The sequence below is a fragment of the Dendropsophus ebraccatus genome, chromosome 4, assembly GCF_027789765.1.
Source record: "Dendropsophus ebraccatus isolate aDenEbr1 chromosome 4, aDenEbr1.pat, whole genome shotgun sequence".
NCBI classification, from domain to species: domain Eukaryota; kingdom Metazoa; phylum Chordata; class Amphibia; order Anura; family Hylidae; genus Dendropsophus; species Dendropsophus ebraccatus.
This window is the reverse complement of record NC_091457.1, coordinates 31,806,665-31,829,661: the sequence shown is the minus strand read 5'-3', so window position 1 is coordinate 31,829,661 and position 22,997 is coordinate 31,806,665. Positions and strand designations below refer to the sequence as shown.

The 22,997-nt window shown below is 42.3% G+C and overlaps 1 protein-coding gene across 5 annotated transcripts in view; it reads right to left on the bottom strand.

The window, feature by feature from the left end:
- MARK2 (microtubule affinity regulating kinase 2) overlaps positions 1 to 22,997 on the bottom strand; it is a 258,426-nt gene that overhangs the window by 22,812 nt on the left and 212,617 nt on the right. For 2 of the 5 annotated variants that reach the window (XM_069965440.1, XM_069965439.1), the window contains exons 12-17: positions 21,106 to 21,238; positions 20,837 to 21,015; positions 13,696 to 13,793; positions 7,932 to 8,081; positions 6,440 to 6,694; positions 1,561 to 1,587 (exon numbers count right to left, since the gene is read on the bottom strand). In XM_069965440.1, coding sequence (XP_069821541.1) covers positions 1,561 to 1,587; positions 6,440 to 6,694; positions 7,932 to 8,081; positions 13,696 to 13,793; positions 20,837 to 21,015; positions 21,106 to 21,238 — 842 coding nt within the window. The remainder of the gene's footprint in view (positions 1 to 1,560; positions 1,588 to 6,439; positions 6,695 to 7,931; positions 8,082 to 13,695; positions 13,794 to 20,836; positions 21,016 to 21,105; positions 21,239 to 22,997) is intronic. The other 3 variants (XM_069965441.1, XM_069965442.1, XM_069965443.1) reach the window with 3 other exon arrangements.

Here is a 22,997-nt window from a genome sequence, read left to right as displayed (position 1 = left end):
TCTCAAACGACCGCTATTGCGAAAGACCTGAAAACGTTCACTCATTTCCATGGAACGATAATCGTTACTTATGATCGTAATTGCGATCGTTTCTTCTTCGTATTTCTTCGCTATTGCGTTCGTATCTATTGCGAACGACCGAACGATGTCTTATTCAATGCGAACGATTTGCGAGCGTTTTGCGAACGAGCAACGATAAAAATAGGTCCAGTTCTTATAAAGCGATCAACGATTTCTCGTTCGGTCGTTAATCGTTACTGCATTTCAACCGAACGATTATAGTTTAGATTCGAACGATTTAACGATAATCTGAACGATAATCGTAAGGTGGAATAGGGGCCTTAAGGCCCTATTCCACGGAACGATTATCGTTCGTTTTCGGACGATATCAACCGCTACGGACGATAATCGTTCCGTGGAATAGAGTGCAACGATCAGCCGACATCGTTCATGTCGGCTGATCGTTGCAGTCGCTTGTTTTTCAACATGTTGAAAAACAAGCGACTGATATAGCAGCGATCTGCTGCCGTCGCTCCGTTGAATAGGAGCGTCGGCAGCAGATGCTGCTATATCCTATGGGCTGCCCGGACGATCAGCGATCCCCCGGGCAGCCCCCCCGCAGCTCCCCGCCGCCCCTCCCGCACTCACCCGCTCGCTGCTGCCGCGTTGAATAGCGGCGGCAGCAAGCGGCGAACGAGGAGCAAACGAGCGCTAATAGCGCTCGTTTGCTCCTCTAAAACGACCCGTGGAATAGGGCCATTAGTCTCTCCAATGCAGGAAGCCAGACGTGAATGAGCAGTTGATTCCTATATTCACACACAGACTGCTCCCGCAACTGTCCAGATGGTAGGTAACATGGTGGCTGGGATGCAGGGTAGAAAGCACAAATACCTGGCAGACCATGTATGGGAAGAGTGTAGGGAGGCAAGAAAATACCCACTATATGGTACATAAGAAAACCGCGAGGTGCCCAGCACCAACTAAAAAGAAAACCAAACTTTGGACACTGCAGAGTTAAGAAATCCTTATCTATATCTGGAGCTTGATCATCTATCTTCTATATGCACAATAATCTAATAAGAGATCTACTTTTTCAAACCATTATACAGCTGTAAAATACAAAGTTTATATATTTGTGCCAAATCAGGTTTAAATGAAAGCTCTGTGGCATATATAGAAGGAAAAAAGAACATTTCTAACTGCAGTGTGCAAAGTTTATTTCAGCAGTGTCTAAAATGTGGAGAGCTTGAAAAAGTAGCAAGGTGCAGAAACAAACCCAGTAAAGAATGACTATAACCAGAAGGGACACAAAGACATGAGGCAACTCAGAGTGCTATAAGGAGAATGTGGTTAAGTGTGAAACGTATTCACAATCTCAAGTTCTTATAATGTCCTGAATATGCCTCAGCTCTCCATGCCGAGCGACAATCACACAGACATATACACGCGCCGTCCTAACCGCACAGGACATAACAGGAGTGCTCAGTAGACAAGGACAACAGAGAATAGAGAGCAGTGTTGAAAGGGAGAATAATATAGAGTTGGGGAATCCATGCCTACCTTCTTGGAAATCTGAAAGACAGATTTCTAAATAGAGGGATGGGAGGGAAACAGGAAGAAAAAAAACAAACAAAAAAAAACAGATAAGTGAGGGGGTAGGACAAATATTAATTTATGTGTAGACATTATATCACTGAATACTATCCCCTTTACTGCTGGACAGTAGCAGAAGTATCCACTTTCTTAACTAGGAAACTACAAAAAGTGGTTCTAACATCATGGATGCATGGAGTCATTGGAGTGTGTGCCCATTTTGGTGCACTGAGGGGTTATCCATGATTAGAAAAAGCACAGTTCCCTTTCTTGCAAACAGAGCACCACACCTGTACCCAGGCTGTATGTGGTATTACAATTCATCCCCATTCAATTCTATAGAATTGAGCTGCAAAACCACACCCAAACAGGGGACAGAAAAGATGCTGTTTCTGGAAGAAAGCAAACATGTTTTTCTAAGCCTGGACAACCTAGGTATACACTTCTAACACACATTTCAAAGAGCACACTATATCACAGTGGCATATTAAAGGAGAAGTCCGGTGAAAATTTTTATTGAAGTATTGTATTGCCCCTCAAAAGTCATACAAATTACCAATATACACGTATTATGGGAAGTGCACAAAAAGTGTTTTTTTTCTTGCACTTACTACTGCATCAAGGCTTCACTTCCTGGATAAAATGGTGACATCACGACTGACTCCCAGAGCTGTGCGGGCTGTGGCTGCTGGAGAGGATGATGGCAGAGGGATGCTCAGTGTCCCTCCAGTGCCCTGTGTCCCTCAGTGTCCCCCTGCCATCATCCTCTCCAGCAGCCACAGACGCACAGCTCTGGGAGTTGGGTCTTGACTAGAGATGAGCGAATAGTATTGGAAAGATTCAAGTTTGATTGAATATGTGATCGAATATTCGAATCTAAATTAACTTTACTAAAACAGCTAAACAATTATTTAGCCGTTTTAATAAAGTTCACTGCTCCCTGGGAAAGCAGGAAAGCAATATTACAGGGATCAGTATTACCAGGGCTAGCGATCCCCAGCAATAATGCCAATCCCTGTAATGGTTAATATTTAATAAATAAAAAAAGTTTCCTTCTAAAAAAGTTATTTTCGCTGTTCAATAGCTTAATTAAAACGAAGCCATGCTTTTGCAATTAAATACTGTTAACAAAAAATGTATATTTATTTACAGTATATCTAATTGCAAAAGTATGTATTCCTTTCAATTAAGCTATTGAACAACGAAAATAACTATTAGAACGAAAATATGTTTTATTAATTAAATATTAACTACTACAGGAAGCTCTATTGCCGGCAAAACCTACTGCCAGTAATACAGCTGAATGTAATAATTAATACTTTAATTAAAACAGCAAACGTTTCTTCTAATGATGCTATTTTTTTTTTTTTTTATCACAATAGCAACATTATAAGAAACATTTAGATTTATACATCCGCTCAGCTGATTGGCTGAGCGGACATATACAGAGCCAGTCCCGTCACACTAAGCTCAGTGTGCCGGGGACCGGTGAAGAGAGAAGATAGAAGAAAAAGGAGAGAAGATAGAAAACATCAGAGGGTAAGAAGAAAGCCCCCCCCCTGCACTACACCCATCCCAGCAAGGAAGGGGGGTAACTTAACCCCTTCCTTGCTGGTATGGGTGCAGTCTGACATCACTCTGGCCCCCAAGGGGTTAAGTGGGGACCCTTACTTAACCCCCTGGGGCCAGATTGTTCAGTATGGCACCCAAAGGGTTAAGGAGATGCAATGCATCCTCCTTTAACCCCTTGGGTGCCAGACTGTAAGCAGTGATCTGTAAAGATGCTGCATACTGTAAGGTGCACAACACCGCTCACAATGATGGGTGTTTGTGTGTTTTTTTGTGTTTCTCTCCCTTTTTGGTTTTCAGATATCGGTATCCTGTGGATTACAGCGGATTTGATGGACTACGCCAATGACCAGCGGTTGTTGGGATTTTTTTTTTTAATAAAATGGTTAACAAGGGTGCGGGGTGTTTTTATTTGAATAAAAAATATTTTTCACTTGTGTCGTGTCTTTATTTCTTTACTATATAGACTTAGAAGTGGAAGCAGTCTAATAGACAGAATCCCTAAGTCTGGGCTTAGTGTTAGCCGGTATAAAATGGCTAACCCTAACCCCATTATTACCCCAGTACCCAATGCCACCAGGGGTACTGGGAAGAGCCGGGTACCAGTGGTCCCGGAGCGTCAAAATAGGCGCTTCTGGACTGGGCGGCAGCAGGCTGGTAATATTAAGGTTGGGGAGGGCCAAAAACAATGGCCCTTCCCACCTTGGTGTTACTATGCTGCTGTTGCTTGGTTTTTAACCCGGCTGGTTATGAAAATAGGGCGAACCCTAGACGTTTTTTTTTTTTTTTTTTAAATAATTAAAAAAAAAAACTTGTAGTGTTCCCCCTATTTTCATAACCAGCCGGGTTAAAAACCAAGCAACAGCAGCCTAGTAACACCAGGGTGGGAAGGGCTATTGTTTTTGGCCCTCCCCAGCCTTAATATTACCAGCCTGCTGCCGCCCAGTCCAGGAGCACCAATTTTGACGCTCCAGGACCACTGGCACACGGCTCTTCCCAGTACCCCTGGTGGCATTGGGTACTGGGGTAATAATATGGGGGGGTTAGTGTTAGCCATTTTATACCGGCTAACACTAAGCCCTGACTTAGCAATAGATTTCGGCTATTAGACGGCTTCCACTACTAAGTCAATATAGTAAAGAAAAAAAAGACAAACACAAGTGAAAAATATTTTTTATTCAAATAAAAACACCCCCACACCCCTTGTTGACCATTTTATTAAAAAAAAAATTCCAACAATCCGCCGTAATCCACAGGATACCGATATCTGAAAAACAAAAAGGGAGAAACACAAAAAAAAAACCCACACACAAACAGGAGCACAACACCCATCATTATGAGCGGTGTTGTGCACCTTAAAGTATGCATCTTTACAGATCACTGCTTACAGCGTGGCACCCAAGGGGTTAATGGAGGAGGAATTGCATCCCCTTTAACCCTTTGGGTGCCATACTGAACAATTTGGCCCCCAGGTGGTTAAGTAAGGATCCCCACCTAACCCCTTGGGGCCAGACTGATGTCAGACTGCACCCATACCAACAAGGAAGGGGTTAAGTGGACCCCCCCTTCCCTGCTGGGATAAGTGTAAGGCGGGGGGGGGGGGGGGGGGTGGAGAGCTTTCTTCTCACCCTCCGATGTCTTCTATCTTCTCTCTTTGCCGGTCCCCGCCACACTAAGCTTAGTGTGACGGGACTGGCTCTTTATATGTCCGCTCAGCCAATCAGCTGAGCAGACATTTAAATCTAAATGTTTCTTCTAATGTTGCTATTGTGATAAAAAAAGAAACATTTGCTGTTTTAATTAAAGTATTAAATAGTAGATTGAGCTTTATTATCGGCAATATGTATTGCAGGCAATAGAGCTTCCTGTAGTAGTTAATATTTAATTAATAAAACACATTCGTTCTAATAAAGTTATTTTTGTTGTTCAATAGCTTAATTAAAACTATACATACTTTTGCAATTAAATAATACTGTAAATAAATAAATATACATATTTATTTTTTAACAGTATATTTAATTGCAAAAGCATGGATTCGTTTTAATTAAGCTATTGAACAACAAAAATAACTTTTTCAGAACGAAACTTTTTTAAATTAAATATTAACTATTACAGGAACCTGCATTATTGCCGGGGATCTCTAACCCTGGTAATACAGATTCCTGTAATACTGATTCCCTGCTTTTCCAGATGCATTCCAGAGGTGTTTGCATCACTTTCTAAAGATGTCTTGGACTTGGTGACCTCCAATTTGTCGAATCTTGATTTCCAGGTCCCAAGGATTTTTCTCCCATAGACTATAATGGGATTCGATATTCGATTGAATAGTCGAATATTGGGAGCTGTTTGAATCAAATATTACACTATTCGCTCATCTCTAGTCATGACATCACCATGTTATCCAGGAAGTGAAGCCTTGATGCAGTAGTAAGTGCAAAGAAAAAAGTAGTTTATGTGCACTTCCCAAAATAAGTGTATATTGGTAATTTGTATAGCTTTTGGGGGGCAATACTTTAAAAAAAAAAACCTGTCCACTCTAAGGATCTATCAACAGGGTAGGATGTCAATATTTTCCCTTTAATATACTTCAGCCACTACAACTGATGCAGCCATAATGCAGAACCACTGTAAATTGGTGATTTAATGTGGTTTTGTTAAGAAAATAGATACTTCTACTACTACTCCTCCTGCTGATAACTCTGTTTACCTGGTCTCTCTTAGGGTCCTTTTACATGGCCTAACAAGGGGCCATGCAAGAACACAAGTGGCACTTGTTTGCAGTGCCTTCACAAGACACAAGCAATCGTGTGCAACCCTGTGGTGTTTGTGCAGCCATTTAAATATATTGCTATTGGCCGCACATCCCATTTCACATCAGCCATTGTGAGGCTGAGTATCTAATGAAGGAGCAGTTCTATCAACGCTCCTTGACTATAATCATCCAATGTAAAAGGGGCTTAACAGCCTACACAAGTACTGTAACTATATGGTGAACATTGTGGCCACACTAAAGGGTTCCCATATCCCAAATGCAAATATGGACATGTCAGTGCAATATCCATCTGTCGGAGACTAAAACTATTATTCCACAAATACAAACCATTGCGCAGATAGCCTTCAGTAAACTAGTCTACAAACTAAACTGTTAAGATCATATACATCTTAAATCTATTTTAACAGAGTATACAATAAATACATTTAACTTAGAACGAAAAAGCTTCACATAACATAAATATTTTTAAAGAAAAAAGGCTGTATGTTTGATTTAGCATCTCACCTGCGTACAAATTTGGATGTGAACTTGCTAAAGATACTTCCAGTTGCGCCCCTACGACCTTGGCTATTACCAGAAGGAGACGCTGGTGTTACACCACCAAATTGTGAATTCTGCTGGTCCCGAGCTTGGCGAAGCTGACCAGCATGAAACGTGCTCCTACTGGAGACTCCACGTGGAAAGTTGGTCCTCTCTGGAGCAGCACTGCTGATGTTGTGAGCAGATGGGGATGCAACAGGAACTCTCTGAGGGGCTGTGCTGTTAGATGTGCAGAAGAAAAAAAGATTACTACAAATTCTTCTAAACACCTCTCTCTCTCTATTATATTATATATATATATATATATATATATATATATATATATATATATATATATATATATATATACACATACATACATACATACATACATACATACATACATACATACACACTAAAACTTGTAAGGGTAGGTTGGGGAACTATGAAAAAATAGGGCACTGTGCACACTCAAAGGTTGGTGGGTCCATTCACAAATGTCAAGGAGGCAGCCATGCAATGAAGAGAAAAGAGGACCCCAGTTCGACTGATTGGTGGTGGTTCCAGTGGTTAGACAACACTGACAACACAATTGACAAAATTGTGGCCAGATTTATTAATTTGTAGGAAAGTAAAATTGTCAGGATTTGCCTATAGCAACCAATGAAAAAAAAGCCGAGCTGTGATTGATTGATAAATCTGGGTCTGTATGAAAAAGAGGGCCTATATGCATGTACACTGTTAATGGGTTTCAAAACTGTATTAGGCCAGCATGAAGTTTTCTAAAAGTGTTATGGTCACTTAAAATTTTGACATATTGCACAGGCATGTCATATATTTAGCTTAGTGTCAAGACGCCTCCAAAGGCTAGACACAGCCAGATGAAGCAAAAAGCAGTTTCCTCGACCATTAGCTGAACGGGCAAGTGCACAGCCCAATACAAACAGAAGCAGCACTGTGAAATGGAACAGGCTCCAGGAAAGTGGCAAGTGTAGCGATGAAGGCGAGTATTTGTTACGCACCAGCTAAGAACATTTATAGAATACTACTACAACTCAGAATACCTCAGTAATGCTTCCTCTCTAAAAAGTTTAAAAAAAACCAAACACAAAACAGCACAAAAAACAGCAGTTCCGAGTGCAGAAGTTGTTAGGGGCAGCGGCTTGTGACACCAGTTTGTGCATGGCCACAGTAGGTACTAAAGAGAACTATTAATCAACCCTGACATGACTTACAGTAAAAAAATGCACTCATAAGAAAACATTTCTGGAACTTTTTCTCTGCATTGCGCTGTTTCTCTTTGTCCTGTTAATGTATGACTAAAAGGACAATTGTATCAATTCCATTAACCTGGTCACTGTCCAGTTAGTGTTGACAGTATCAGATTAAGTAGTGCCAATGAAATCACAAATGTGAAATTTTTAAAACAACCATAATCAAGCTTCACAATTGTCCCAATGCAAAGTCTTGCACTTGCCTTGATCTATGTGCATCAGTGCTGCCCTCCAAAGAAGGTGTGGGTTTTGAGGGATGCACAGAGGTGGACATGGATTTCTGATGTGAACGAGTCCGAGCTGATGTGGCTGGGGCAGAGGCGGTAGAGGCACGGGAGCCAGGTATGGAGAAGCTGGATGGAGGAGGGTGGAGATACAATGGAGATACAAAACAGTATATGGATGCACAGACTAACAAAGGAAAAAGCGCGGAAAGGAAGGCAAATGTTTCTTTTTGACTTTATGAAAAACACGACACTGAAGGTACATACAACATACAAGAGACTTACAAACAATAAAAGGTAAACCTGACGACGGTGAAAATCTATGCTAGACTCACGGATGTATTAAATTATAAAACCTTTTACAGTTTACCCAGATATTACAATCAAGACAAATTCCTTAAAGGGAACCTTTCCGCTGTAATTCACGTTCTAAACTGATGACACTGTTATCTCTACTCTTCCAGAACATAGAGACATGCTTCTATTCTCTGGTACAAAGTCAAAGAGACTTTCCCAAGCTTCTGAAAAAATGCAAGCTACAGCACTCCTCACTCCTTCATCGCTGTTTGATTTGACACCTGGGACTGGAGTCCCAAGCAGGTTCAGGTATGGGAGGTGGAGCAAAGAGGTGTTAAAGTGACTACCACCAGGCCCAGACTGAGGCACTGGAGGCGGCCCGACCCACCCTTAGTGGGAGGAAACCTTAGCCCCTCTCTATGATAGGGTCCCATTTATTCTAATGGAGTCACATCATGGAGGGGCTGGAGTTTCTTTCCACTAAGGGTGGGTCGGCCCGCCTCCAGTGCTTCAGCCTTGGCCTGGTGGTACAGGTAAAGTTCTAACTAACAGCGTCAGCAATATGAAACGTAAATTGTAGCCTACAGATCCTCTTTAATGTAAAAATGCTGCCTTTCTGAATCTAGACCAACGTCTTTTAGTGTTAAAGGAGTTATTCAGCTAAAATCTTTTTCTTTTGGTTTCAGAAAGTTATATAGATTTGTAATTTGTAACATAGAGCAGCTGATAAGTATGGGAAGACATGAGATTTTAAAATTTCCCAAGTCGCATACTTATCAGCTGCTGTATGTCCTGCAAGAAATTTTGTTTTCTTTTCAGTCTCACAAAGTGCTGTGTGCTCTATGCTGTCTGAGACAGAAAATGTCCCAAGTAGGAAAGGATTTTTATGGGAATTTGCTAATGCTTTGGACAGTTCCTGCCTCAGACAGAAATGTCAGCAGAGAGCACTGTGTCTTTCGCTGGATAAACCCTTTAAAACACAGAATTAACAAAAATCAGTCCAAAGTAATTTAGGAATAGACCATTAATGTATTACTGTAACTGTTCATGAAATAAGAGACATCTGCATTCAGAAGAATGGTAATTAAATGGCTCCTTAGCTTCCTAAAAAAGCACTCCAGTGACCATGTAATTTAACCCTCCCAGCATAAGGCTGATGAGGGTAAACTGCTCAGTTTGCTTCCTCTCCCTGGTGTGACTAGCCAGTTCACACTGGGGTTTGTGTGTAGACCAGAGGTCACTTTCCCAATGTAGGTATATAAGAGTCTTAAACCAAGTATTCACCCTTTTGGCTTTTTATCTATTTTGTTTAATTAAAAAAAAAATTTAAATTGTGTGATGCATGTGCACAAAATAGTCTAAGGATGCCCTCACACAGGACGACTCGCAGTGGAAATCTTGCTGTGAGATCCGCTATGAGGTAAGGTCCTGGCAGGTCCTGTGAATACATACTCGCAGCAGTCTGAAAGATATGTAAGTATGTAATTCAGCCGCCCCCTTAATCGCTCCCGCTGTCTGTATACACTACCAGTCTCTTGCTGCACGGGGTCCCGGCTTCCTGCTCTGCCGCCCAGCCAATCAGTGGCTGCAGCTGGGCAACACACTGCTTGGCTAAGCGGGAGAGCAGGAAGCCGGGACCCCGTGCAGCAAGGAGACAGGTAATGTATACAGACAGCGGGAGCCAATTAAGGGGTTAAGGGGGCTGCTGAATTACATACACGCAGCGGTTTTTCAGACCGCTGCGAGTATGTATTCACATGGACCTGCCAGGACCTTACTTTGTAGCGGATCTCGCTGCAAAACTCGCAAGATTTCCGCTGTGAGTCGTCCTGTGTGAACCCACCCTTTGTTGGTGAAGTGAAAATATTTTTAAAAAGACATTTTTTGGAAATAAATTGAAAATTTGCCATATTTATGTACTTTAGTATGAAGCTTCTAAAAATGTTCCGGTGCAACCTAAAGAATTTCCTACAGAAGTCACATGCTTAGACTGTATTCCCACGTTGCGTGTATATGGCCTGTAGGCAGACTGTATAGCATGGACTAAACAGTCGGAATTCCCTGCATCGTAAATCATTATGCTGCAGTAAGCTCCTAAACAGTTAAAGGGGTTATCCAGCGCTACAAAAACATGGCCACTTTCTTTCAGAGACAACACGACTCTTGTCTCCAGTTCAGGTGCCGTTTGCAATTAAGCTCCATTCACTTCAATAGAACTCAGCAGCAAAACCCCGCCCAAGCTAGAGACAAGAGTGGGGCTGTCTCTGGAAGAAAAGTGGCCATGTTTTTGTAGCGCTGGATAACCCCTTTAAAGCTCTGCACTACTGTACTGACATAGCAGTGTAAGTTAAATGGTGCCGAGCGCTACCTGTTTTGGAGCTCACTACATCATAATAAATTATGATGCAGGGAGTTCTGACAATTCACTCTGTGCAATACAGTCTGCCCACAACTGTATATACACAATGTGGAAATGCAGCCTTTGTGAAATTAAGTCCACCTATGTGCAATCTCTTGGTCAGTCCATTTATACATACCTTTTTTGAAAGGCCACGGAAGCTGCAACACCCTTAAAGGTGTTGTCTGGCCTAAATTACAAAACTACACTTTTGGCGGGGCTGTGGAGGACACAACAGTGCTAATTTACTCGCTCCGCCACTGCCCGCTGTCCTCCGCTCATGTCATCATTCTTAAAATGTCTGGTAACGTGCCATTCCCACAAGAAATGGCCACTCAGCATAGATAGCACTATACTGTCTATGCTAAACAGCCATTTCCTTTGGGAAAGTCACGTCAATGGAAGTCGTCAGAATGACGACAGCGGCAAAGGCAGGGCAGAACAGGTTAAGTATATAGCAATTTTTTGTCCCCCTGAGCCCATGGAGAAGTATATTTTGTAATTTAGCGGGACAACCCCTTTAAGCAAGAGGCACCACTAACCAAATACCACCATGAAGACCAAGGAGATCTTCAAACATGTCAGGGACAAAGTTGTTGAGAACTACTGGGTTGGATTATAAAAAATATACAAAGAACACAATACTATAATAAATCTGCCAAGAGATCGCCGCCCACCAAAACTCTCAGACCAGGTGTGGAGGGCATCAGAGAGGTGGCAAAGAGACCAAACATAACTAGCTGCAGGGTTTGCAGGCAGAGACTGGAGCATTAATCAATATGATCAGGCCTGTATGTCGAGTTAATGCTGCCCTAGGCACTTTGAGTGCTGACGCCACCCCCCTGCACACCCTTATGGTTGTTTTTTTTGTGGTGGTGCGACTTGTAACCGGTGGGTGGGTTTCAGAATTGTCCCTATATTGTCCTTATTATATGGACCTTACAATTAGGAAAATACAAAGGGAGCATTACAGACCCCAGTATACGACCCCCCGCATATTACACACCCCAGTATCAGCCCCCAGTATAATATAGACGCCAATATCAGGTCCCCAGAATATTACAGACCCCACTATAAACCCCCAGTATATTACACATCCCAGTATTAGACTTCTAGCATAATACAGCATAGTATATACTCAGGTATTAGGCCCCCAGCTTATTACAGACTCCGATATCAGCCCTCCAGCATATTAAAGACCCCCAATATCAGTTCTCCGCTTATTACACACCCCAGTATCAGGTCCCCAGCAAATTACAGACCCCAGTATCAGACCTTAAGTATTTAACAAACCCCAGCATATTACATTCCCCAGTATCAGGCACCCAGAATACTACCCCAGTATCAGAGTGTGTTATCCAACTTTCCCAGGTTCCCAATTGCACCTGCACTTCAGCTCCCCAAGCTCTGTTTATACCAAGGTGCCACTACCCCTGGAAAGTTGCATTATAACCATTAAAATGAGTACAGATGCTAGGAAAGCTTGATGATCACCAACATATTGAGTATACAATGCTGGGAAAGCTCCGTTACCTCCATCATACGGAGTACAAAATACTGGGTGACCTCTATCATACTGAGTACAAGATGCTGGGGAAAGCTGCATAATCATCATTATCATTCCAAGGTTAAACTTTTTAGCCATTAAGGAAAACACTATGTCTGGTGCAAAACCAACACATCTCTTCCCCTAAAATGAAACATCCCCACAGTAAAAAAATGGTGGTGGCAGCTTCATGCTCAGGGATGTTTTTTAGCAGCTGGGACTGGTCCAAGTTAAGGAGAAGATGGATGGTTCTAAATATAGGGATAATTTAGAGCAAAACCTGTTCCTGTCTGTCAGTGATTTGAGACTAAGGTGGAGGTTCATTTTCTAACAGGACAATGACTGAAGGCAAAATTCAAGTGGTTTAAGGGTAAACGTGTTAATGTATTGGAATGGCCTAGTCAAAGCCCAGACCTTAATTCAATTGAGAATCTGTGGTCAGAGTTAAAGGGGTATTCTAGGAAAAGCAACTTTTCCCCTATCCACAGGATAAGGGAAAAGTAGGAGATCGTGGGGAGTCCGACCTCTGTACTTCCCTGCCAATCTCCGTATAGGGTCTCGGCTTCTGTATTATGAATAGAGCTGTGGGTACCCGCTGTATTCATTCCTATAGAGTGAAAGAAAGAACAGAGTACCCGGAAGAGCACTGTACTCAGTTCTTTCCGTTGGCTTCATAGGAATGAACAGAGCCGCGGGTCATGTGCCATACCCATGGCTCTATTCATAATACAGAAGCAGGTGGCCCAATGCAGAAATCGACCCCAACGCTCTCCTACTTTTCCCCTATCCTGTGGATAGCGGAAAAGTTAATTCTTCCTGGAATACCTCTTTAAAGATTGCGGTTAACCAGTGGAAACCATCCAACTTATAAGGGCTGGAGCCGTTTTGTCTTGAGGAATAGGAAAAAATGTGACAAGCTCAGAGAGACTTATCCAAAGCAACTTGCAGCTGTAATGGTCACAAAAGGTGGCTCTATAAACTAGTGAGTTTAGTTTTGCATACTGAAGATTTCCGTCATTTAGGCCTAATTGTTTGCTTCAAACAAGTTGTCGGCATCTTCTTTCCATGAAAAAAACCCCACAAAACTATTTTAAATTCCCGGTTGTGATGTAGCAATACACAAAAAATGCCAAAGGGGGTGATTCTTTTTGCCAGCCACAGTATATGGGGAAATTACAGGTGGTTCACTGCTGTAGTTACAGGTGATTCAAATGCTGAGTGAATCGGCACTACGGCAGGGACCAGAGATGGCAGCACAAAACAGACACGGAGCAGCTGGTAAGCTAGAGAAGCATGGCAGTACAAAGCTGGTGGAGGTGAAGTTAAATGGTTGCTGGAGTGCTTCTTTAGTTAGAACGAGTCCCATGAAGCCCGAGACTCTCCTAGTATTGTTCAGTACCACAGAGCATGTTCCTTAGTCCTCTCCATGCCCAAATGATGGGAGAACTGAATTGGAGGAGGTACACTTTATTATGACAGAATACATATGAAATGCTTCTTACCTATCCTTGCCATTCTGAACTGATCCAGGACCAAGATTAGCTCTTTCTAGCATAGGAGAATTGCGGCTACGGTTGGTCCCAGTGGAAAGTACACTGTTCTGTAAAAGTAAAAATGATACAACAGCAGTAATGCAACTTACGTATTGTATTTTTGTCTCAAATACACTTCACTGTGATATGCCTAAACAAAGTGATATATGCATTGCTTTGGATGGTTTCTCCCCTTCCTTCTACCTTTCTGCTATTTTTTCTGGTTAATATAGCTTAAAGTTAAAAGCAGAGATGAGCGAACCTTGAGCATGCTCGAGTCGATCCAAACCCAAACTTTCGGCATTTGATTAGCGTTGGCTGCTGAACTTGGATAAAGCCCTAAGGCTATGTGGAAAACATGGATATAGTCATTGGCTGTATCCATGTTTTCCAGACAACCTTAGAGCTTTATCCAAGTTCAGCAGCCCCAGTTAATCAAATACCGAACGTTCGGGTTCGGATTGACTCGAACCCGAATCCGTTTCGCTCATCTCTAGTTAAAAACGCAACGAAACGCAGACTAATTTTGAACTCTTAGCATGTTGGTTGCGGGTCCCTACAGTCCTTTACTGGATATTTCCCAGAGGCCTCTGAGAGCTGCTAGAGATGTTATGTAGATGGTGGTATCCCAACCAAAATTTGGTGGAAATGCTTTTGGGCTAAAGTTATAGATATTGCGGGAGATTTATCAAACATGGTGTAAAGTAAAACTGGCTCAGTTGCCTCTAGCAACCAGAATCAGATTCCACCTTTCATTCCTCACAGACTCTTTGGAAAATGAAAGGTGGAATCTGATTGGTTGCTAGGGGCAACTGAGCCAGTTTTACTTTAGACCATGTTTGATAAATCTCCCCCATTGTTTTTAAATTACCATAACTGGAATATAATTGGAAAATGATCCTGCTCCCTTCTATTGTCTATAAACCCCATCTCACTTGGACACCTGCCAAGTCCTTATTAAGATTTCTTCTGATGGCAGCGCACTTAGTTATATCCCGCTTGTGGAAGAGTACGCAACCCTGCAAAATCCAGGATTGTCTTGCAGAAATATCCTGTCTCTTCAGAATAGTTGTAGATGCTAGCGGCTAAGCATCATGTCTTTTGATGACCACAAATCTGTAATTTTAGTGTTTTGTTTGATTTACTCTACAGGTTTATTAACACTATCTAATAGTTCAGCCAATTCCACCTGTGAGCCATTACTCACAGTCTGAGGTGCTGCTGCTCATTTTCATTAAGCTGCCAGGTAAATACTGGTATTTTATAGAATTACAAGAGGTACCTTAGTGATACACTACTCACATACACAAGTATATTTGGCTTGCAGCTGACATCTCAGGATGAACCTCAAATGCACACTATCCTTTACAGCAGTGCTTTTCAAACTTTTTCTACTGGAGCCTCACCCAACAGACCAAGTCAATGCCTGGGCCTCATCAGATTGACCAAGTGGGTGCCTGGGCCTCACCATCTGTGGTGAAAGTCCATTTAAAAGCTGGAAATAATGCTAGGGCTACCTTTCACCCATCTCCCAAGCTCTATATACAAATAAAGCAAGTACAAAATAAATTAATAATGTTGCTAAAATGCATATTTTTGCGAACAGCAAAATGACTGCAGATCATAGTCACTTTTGTGAAAACTGGCTCCTCAGCTGGGCCTCACCAACAACTAGGGGGCGCCTCACCGGTGAGGCCCGCCTCACAGTTTGAGAAGCACTGCTTTACAGGTTAACTTAAAGGGGTATCCTGTGAAAAATTTACTTTCCCTTATCCACAGGATACGGGAAAAGTAGGAGATTGCCGGGGGTGTGTGTGTAACCTCTTTGAGGTTACATCATTAGGGATAAGCTACTGGAGACTGGGGGGACCTCAAATAGAGTGGCCTGCACTTTTTCCAGGCCAGAGTCACCATGTAGTGGCTCCTAGTTTTGTACCCCAAAACCTCAAGGAACTGAGGGTTGCCCTCCAAGAAGAGAGAGATGCCATGCCTCAGCAGATAAGAAGTTGATTTGTGAATGGAAGGTAGGGGCACTTTTGCCATGAGGCCATTTGTCTTGGTCACAGGTGGCGTCCACTGCTACTGGAAGGGGGGTGGGTCGGACTAGCCGTTGCACCTGGCTTTTGAATTATCATCTCTCTCCTCATTGTTTAATGATACAACACTGTCAATGACAGGACAAGAAGCAATTGGCTTCCTGCCATGGCAAACAAGCTTTCTGCCTCCACACTAACACTATGCCACCCATGCAACCACTAAGGGTAAGTAGTTTTTTTTTTTTTTTTTTTTTTTTTTTTTATATAATTATTACACTGGGGGGAGGGGGGCTTTCAGACTACTAGCAGAAAGCATAAATTGGGGGACAATTTCTATAGGGGAAGGGGGCGCAACTACCAGGGGGATGCATACATGGAAGGGGCTGCCATCTAGGCTATCAGAGGCACAAAGGGGACCTACTTACTATATGTGCTGTAGCAAGGAACCTAAAATGTCTCTCTGGCAGATTCTGAACAGAAGACATCACTGTTTCAAACACCAGCCTGCACACGTACACACACACAAAGAAAAAAAACTTGACAAACATTATATATAGATATATCTATAGATAAATATATTTATACACACGCACACACAAGTGCATCTAAAATTAAAATATCAAAAAGTTATTTTTTGTCAGTAATTCAATTCAAAGCAGTGAACTTTTTTTAGTGTTTATTTCTGTTAATGCTGATGATTATGGCATACAGCAAAGGAGAACCCCAAATTCATTATCTCAACATTTCTGTGTTGAAAAAATTCAACACAGAAATGTTGGACAAATGAATATTATGTACAGTGCATGCACTCAATACTTGGTCAGGGCTCCTTTTGCATGAATGACGGCATCAATGCGGCATGGCATGAAGGTGATCAGCCTGTGGCAATGCAGAGGTGTTATGGAAGCCCAGGTTGCTTTGATAGCAGCCTTCAGTTCGTCCTTATTGTTGGGTCTGGTGTCTCATCTTCCTCTTGACAATACCCCACAGATTTCTATGTTAAAGGGTTTATGTGTGCATATTGCTGGTTTGGAAGCCCAGTTTCTGGATCTAAATGAGCAGCTGCAAAAATTGAGAGCCATTGGCGGAATGGAAAGGAGTCTTCTGCTCACTGAGCAAGCACTCGCAGGGGTGGAAGGCAGAGTAGGTGATAGTATGGAGGTGCAGGATGATGAGGCAGCTAGTTGGGTAACAGTTAGGAAACGGGTAGAGGGAAGAGTGCAAGGGAGGCTAGTCCTGATCTGGCACACCCCAACAAGTTTGCTAAGTTGGTGGATGAGAGGGATGTTGATTCAGGGGTGGAGTTGCTGCCACAGGAAGCTGCCTCTGAAAGCCAGGGGGGTGTCTGCTCCAGTAAGTGGGAAATAGGATTGCAGGGCCAGAAAGGTACTGGTAGTGGGGGACTTAATTATTAGGGGGACAAACAGGGCAATTTGTCACAAAGACCGGGATCATCGAACAGTGTGTTGCCTACCTGGCGCTTGAGTCAGTCACATTGCAAATCGGATTGACAGATAACTGGGAAGGGATTGTGATCACCCAATGGTCATGGTGCACATTGGCACCAATGATAAAGTAAAAGGTAGGAGGAGGGTCCTTAAAAACGATTTCAGAAACTTAGGCGGGAAGCGTGAGACTAGGGACCTCCAAGGTGATATTTTCCAAGACATTACCTGTAACACGTGCCACACCAGAGAAACAGTGGGAGATTATGGAGGTAAATAAGTTAGATCCCCCTAGACATACCTCATTGCGCTCACAGGAGAGTCAGATGCTCATAGAGAATGAATGGGGAGTCCGATGCGCCGTCATTCTCTATGGGCATCAGACTCTCCTGTGAGCGCGCGCGCGCCGGGCTTCGGGCGCTGGAATCTCAGTCACCAGACCGGCTCAGGAAGTGAGACCCGATGCAATGAGGTATGTATAGGGGGATCTAACGGGGGGTCGGGAGCCTGTCACCCCGGCACGGGGGGGGTGACAGGTTTCCTTTAAAAACTGGTGTAGGTTACAGGGGTTTGGGTTCATGGAGAACTGGGACAAATTCTCGATTGGTTACAGGCTCTACAGTAGGGACAGGCTGCATTTCAATAGGGAGGATGCAGCTGTGCTGGGGGAGAAGATGGCCAAGAGGTTGGAGGAGTGTTTAAACTAGGAACTGCGGGGGAGGGCAACTACAATATAGAGGGTCAAAAGAGTAGATGGAGAGCTGGGGCTAGGTTATGAAACTGGGGGGGGGGGGGGGGGGGGGGGGGGGGGGGGGGGGGGGGGGGGGAAGGGACGGAGGGGATAGAACAGTCATTAGTGATAAGAGGAAAGGAAATATGGACAAACATATTAAATGTATGTATACAAATGCTCGAAGCCTCACTAATAAAGCTGAGGAATTAGAACTTTTTATGATGGAAGAGGAATACGATAAAGTGGGGATAAGTGAGACATGGCTTGATGATAGCTATGACTGGGCGGTTAATCTCCAGGTTTATAGTCTGTTCAGAAATCTCCGTAAAAATAAGAAAGAGGAGGGTTCTGCCTATATGTTAAATCCTGTCTTAAGCTCATTCTGTGGGAGGATATATGTGATGATAATGGGGTGGGAATAAGGGCAGGGACAAAAGAATAACAATAAAATACTTATAGGAGTGAGTTATAAATCTCCAAGTATCTCCAAGTAGACAAGTAGACAAATAGATGTGGCAGCGAAGCAGAGTGAAGTCATTTATATGGGGGACTTTAACTACCCCAATATAGACTGGAAAGCAGAAACCTGCAGCTCCAGCAAAGGAAGTGGGTTTTTGGAAATAGTCAAAGACAATTACCTTTCCCAACTAGTACAGGAACCAACAAAAGGGGGAGGGGGCACTTCTGTACTGGATTTCAACCAATAAGCCAGGCAGAATATCAAAAGTAGATGTGGGTGGTCACCTAGGTAATAGTGACCTAAACATATTAAGTTTTCCATTATGCTTCAATAAAATGCTTAGTAGGGTGGCTACAAAAACATTAAACTTCAGGAAAGCTAATTTCCAAAAACTAGAGAGGTCCTTGGGGGACATAGGCTAGGACAATGCCCTGAGAAATAAAAGTACACAAGAGAAATGGGACATTCTTAAGAGCATCCTGGGTAGATCTTGTGAACGACACATACCATATGGGAATAAGCTTAGTAGAAATAGGAGAAAAGCCAATGTGGTTAACTACAGCTGTTAAGTGTGCAATAAATGATAAGAAACAAGCATTAAGCCTTCTAAAACAAGAACAGCCAGCTTCTTTAGCAGTCATCTCTTGGGGATTACCTTCCTTGTGGAATGTGTAAGTGATTGCCTTCTGGACGTCTGTCAAGTCAGTAAAGGCCCTATTCCACTGAACTATTATCAGCCATATTCGGTACTGTCGTTTGTCTTTCAACATGTAAAAGACAAACGACTGTGATAGCAATGATCTGCTGCTGTCGCTCCATGGCTGCAGCAGACCACCACTATCCTCTATGGGCTGCCCGGACGACCAGTGATCACCCAGGTAGCCCCCCGCAGCCCCTCCCGCTTGCTGCCGCTGCGTGTAGTAGCAGTGGCAGCGAGCGGGGAACAAGGAGCAAACAAGTGCTAACAGTGCTTGTTTGTTCCTTACAGTCGGCCCGTGGAATAGGGCCTTAAGTCAAGTCTTCCACATGATTGTGTCGTCTATTGAAACAGACTAAGGGTCCTATTCAACGGGCCAAGCATGGCCCGATCAACGATGTAAATGAGCGCCGATCTGCTAGATCGGCCGCTCGTTTACTGGGCCTATTCCATGGCCTGACAATCGTTTGTGAGGGCTGCAAAAACATCGTTACCAATGTCCTTGCAGCCCTTGTTTTATACATTACCTGTCCAGGCGCAGGTCCTCTCCTTCTCCCGGTCGCGCGCCGCAGCAGCTTCGGAGCGGCATGTCTGAACTGACAGACCATTTAGCTAACCACTGGCCGCGGTGGCTGAGCGGTCTGTCAGCTGAGACAGGGCACTCCGAAGCTGCTGCGGCGCGGGACCGGGAGAAGGAGAAGACCTGCGCCTGGACAGGTAATGTATGATGTTTGAAATGGCGGTCGCCTTCCGCGCAGCTATTCCACGTAGCGATGCGCGGGTTGCGACCATTGATTTTAGGTTTGAACCTACATGAACGATCAGCCGATGACACAATCATCGGCTGATTGTTCTCTCTATTCCACGGAGTGATAATCGTCCGAATATCGCTCCGTGGAATAGGCCCCTAAGGGTGTCTTTACACAGAGATTTATCTGACTGATTTTTGAAGCCAAAGCCAGGAATGGATTTGAAAAGTACTCACAGTACTCAAAAGTAATCTCAATACTTCCTTTTCAGAGTTTGTTTCTGGCTTTGGCTTAAAAAAAATCTGTCAGATAAATCTCTGTGTAAAGGCACCCTTAGGTACCTTTTTAACTGCTTAGGAAACCTTTGCAGGTGTTTTGGGTTAATTATTCTAATTTTCTCAGATAATGATTTTTGGGTTTACTTTGACTGTTAGCCATAATTATTAACATCGACAAATAAACACTAGAAAAAGTTCACTCTTTTTGTAATAATATAGAGGTTTCACTTTTTGAATTGAATTACCGGGGGAAAAAAATCTTTTTGATGATATTCTAATTTATTGAAATGCAGTTGTACATACACACACATACAACATATGTTATATATATATTTTACACAAACACAAGTGTGTGTGTGTGTGTGTGTGTGTGTGTGTGTGTGGGGTGGCAGCAGAGTGGCTTGATTCACCCCTGACAGCACGTTGTCAAGCTGTAATTGATGCTCAAGGGCATATGACAAGTTATTGAGACATCAACATTTTTGCTGGGTATACCCACCAATGTTGGCTTTCGTTTCACTAAATAGTTTGAAATAAGGAAAATCACTACTGCATACTTCGACTTAAATGTACTATTATCATGATGTATCACTGTAGTGTGCACATTTGAAATCTTTAATAAATTTCACCTGAAAGCCAAATATCTCTTTGTTTTTGAGATAAGTGTATAATACAGTTATATGTCTCTCACGAAAACACACAGCACTTCTTACTGTAGAAGGAGTTGGGGTAGTTTTCCTTCTCTCCAATCCAGATAAAGGACTAGGTGGCACTCTAACCGCACTGCCAGATTTGCGCCCACTTTCTCGCTCCTCATCAGGCCGCTTATTTTCAGCATTGTTACTCTGTGTCTTTTTGGAGTATGAATTTGACGTAGGGATGGTTGGCCCAACTTAAAAAAAAAAAATCAGTACTAATAAAATAAAGACAATCCACAAGTGCATTGTATTACACTGAACCATTTTCATTAATCTGCATTTACCTTGATCACTGAGTCTTCTTTGCTTCGTATTAGCAGATACACTGCGGTGAACTTTATGAGCAGGTGAAGGAGCTGTACTGTTGGTGATATCTGGAGCTGGCCTTGGCTTTAGGGTCAAATTGTCATTGTCCAACTGAGCAGAAATATATAAGAAAAGGAAAAGTTCATAATGAGCTTTTAACAAATAGGCTTGGACTGAAAAAAAACACTTGCAAACCAATGAAACAAAATATTGTCTTACACCTGTATTTCCCAGTTGTTACCTCCCTAGTCCGTATTAAAGTGATACTGTCACCCCCTTTCTGTATGAGGACTTCTCTACACAGCTGTAAAGCCTAAATTGTGCAGTTTTGATACTTTACTTTATAATAGATTTTTTGGTGTTCGGTCTAGTGAAAAAAGCTTTTTATCATTGGTGGACTGTGCAACCTAGACACCACAACGTGCATCAGGCCCTAGCAGTGCTCAGTGTATGCAATCTATTGATTGCATGTAAAAGTCCCCCAAGGGGACTTGAAATGTGTAGGGAGGGTGGGGAAGTAAAAATGTTTTTAAAAATACCCCAATAAAAAATAAAATCACTCCCCTATACCATAGTATAAATAAAACATACAAAAATAAACATATTATATACCGTAGCGTGCGTAATTGTCCGATCTATTAAAATATAACAATCATCCAATATGGCAAACGGCGATAACAAAAAGAGGGGAAAAAAGCACCAGGATTCATACATACATACATACATATACATACTATATATATATATATATATATATATATATATATATATATATATATATATAATAAAAAGTGATCAAAACATGCAATCTACACAAATATAGCATTAATAGAAAGTAGAGATCTTGGCGCAAATAATGACACTCCATACAGTAGGTGAAAAACTAAAACCGTTATGTGAGTCACAATAGGACCATATTATTATTAAATTGCAAAAAAAAAAAAAGGATTTTATTAAAAAATAAATAAAACAAGCAAAACAAAAATAAAACAATAAAAAAAAAATCTGTGTAAACCTGAATATGGTTGTGTTCGGACTTACTTATAGAATAAGTATTATCTAGTCGCTTAAACCATATAGTGCATTACGTAGACACAGGAACCCCCCAAAAGTTATCATATTGCATTCTTTTTTCCAATTTCACCAATTTATCTATTTATTTTCAGAACTAATATTTTGGGGTTCCGTCATACGTGTTATGGTAGAATGAAAGACACCATTACAAAGTACACCTGTTCCTGAAAAAAACAAGTCCTTTCATGGCCCTGTAGATAGAAAAATGAAAGTGCTAGAGCTCTTAGAAGGGTAGGAGGAAAAAACACAAAGCACAAAAATGAAAAATGGCGTGGTCCACTGGGTCATTTTGGCCTTGGTCCTCAAAGGGTTAATGAGTAACATTTTTAAAGCTAGAGTCGGTACATTTTTTCTGACTCCAGGACTTCGACTCCACAGCCTAGGTAGAAAGTATAGCTTCTTGAAGAACTTCTCATACTCACATTTAAATATAGCTTGATATCTGCCTACACAATATTGGAGACCGTCTTGTGAGGTAGTACTAGTCCTACACCGTTGTCTTTTACTGAAGACTACCCCGAGTGGACGAGCGTGTGTCAGTAAGGTGCCTCGGCCCCTACCTCATATAGGGTGTGTGACAGGAAGTGAGAGTGAGGGTAGAGGTGTAAAGAGTGTCTGAACATAGCTAAACCTTTTACATACACTTGCAGCTGTGCACAGGGGGAGTTGGACACCTAGTAGCTGTAGTGGAAAACACAGATAATTTCACTTGGTGTGACACCTGAGAGAGTTACTTTACCTGGGTGGTAAAATAATTTAGGGAAACACCTGTGGGACACTACAAAATGTTTACTCC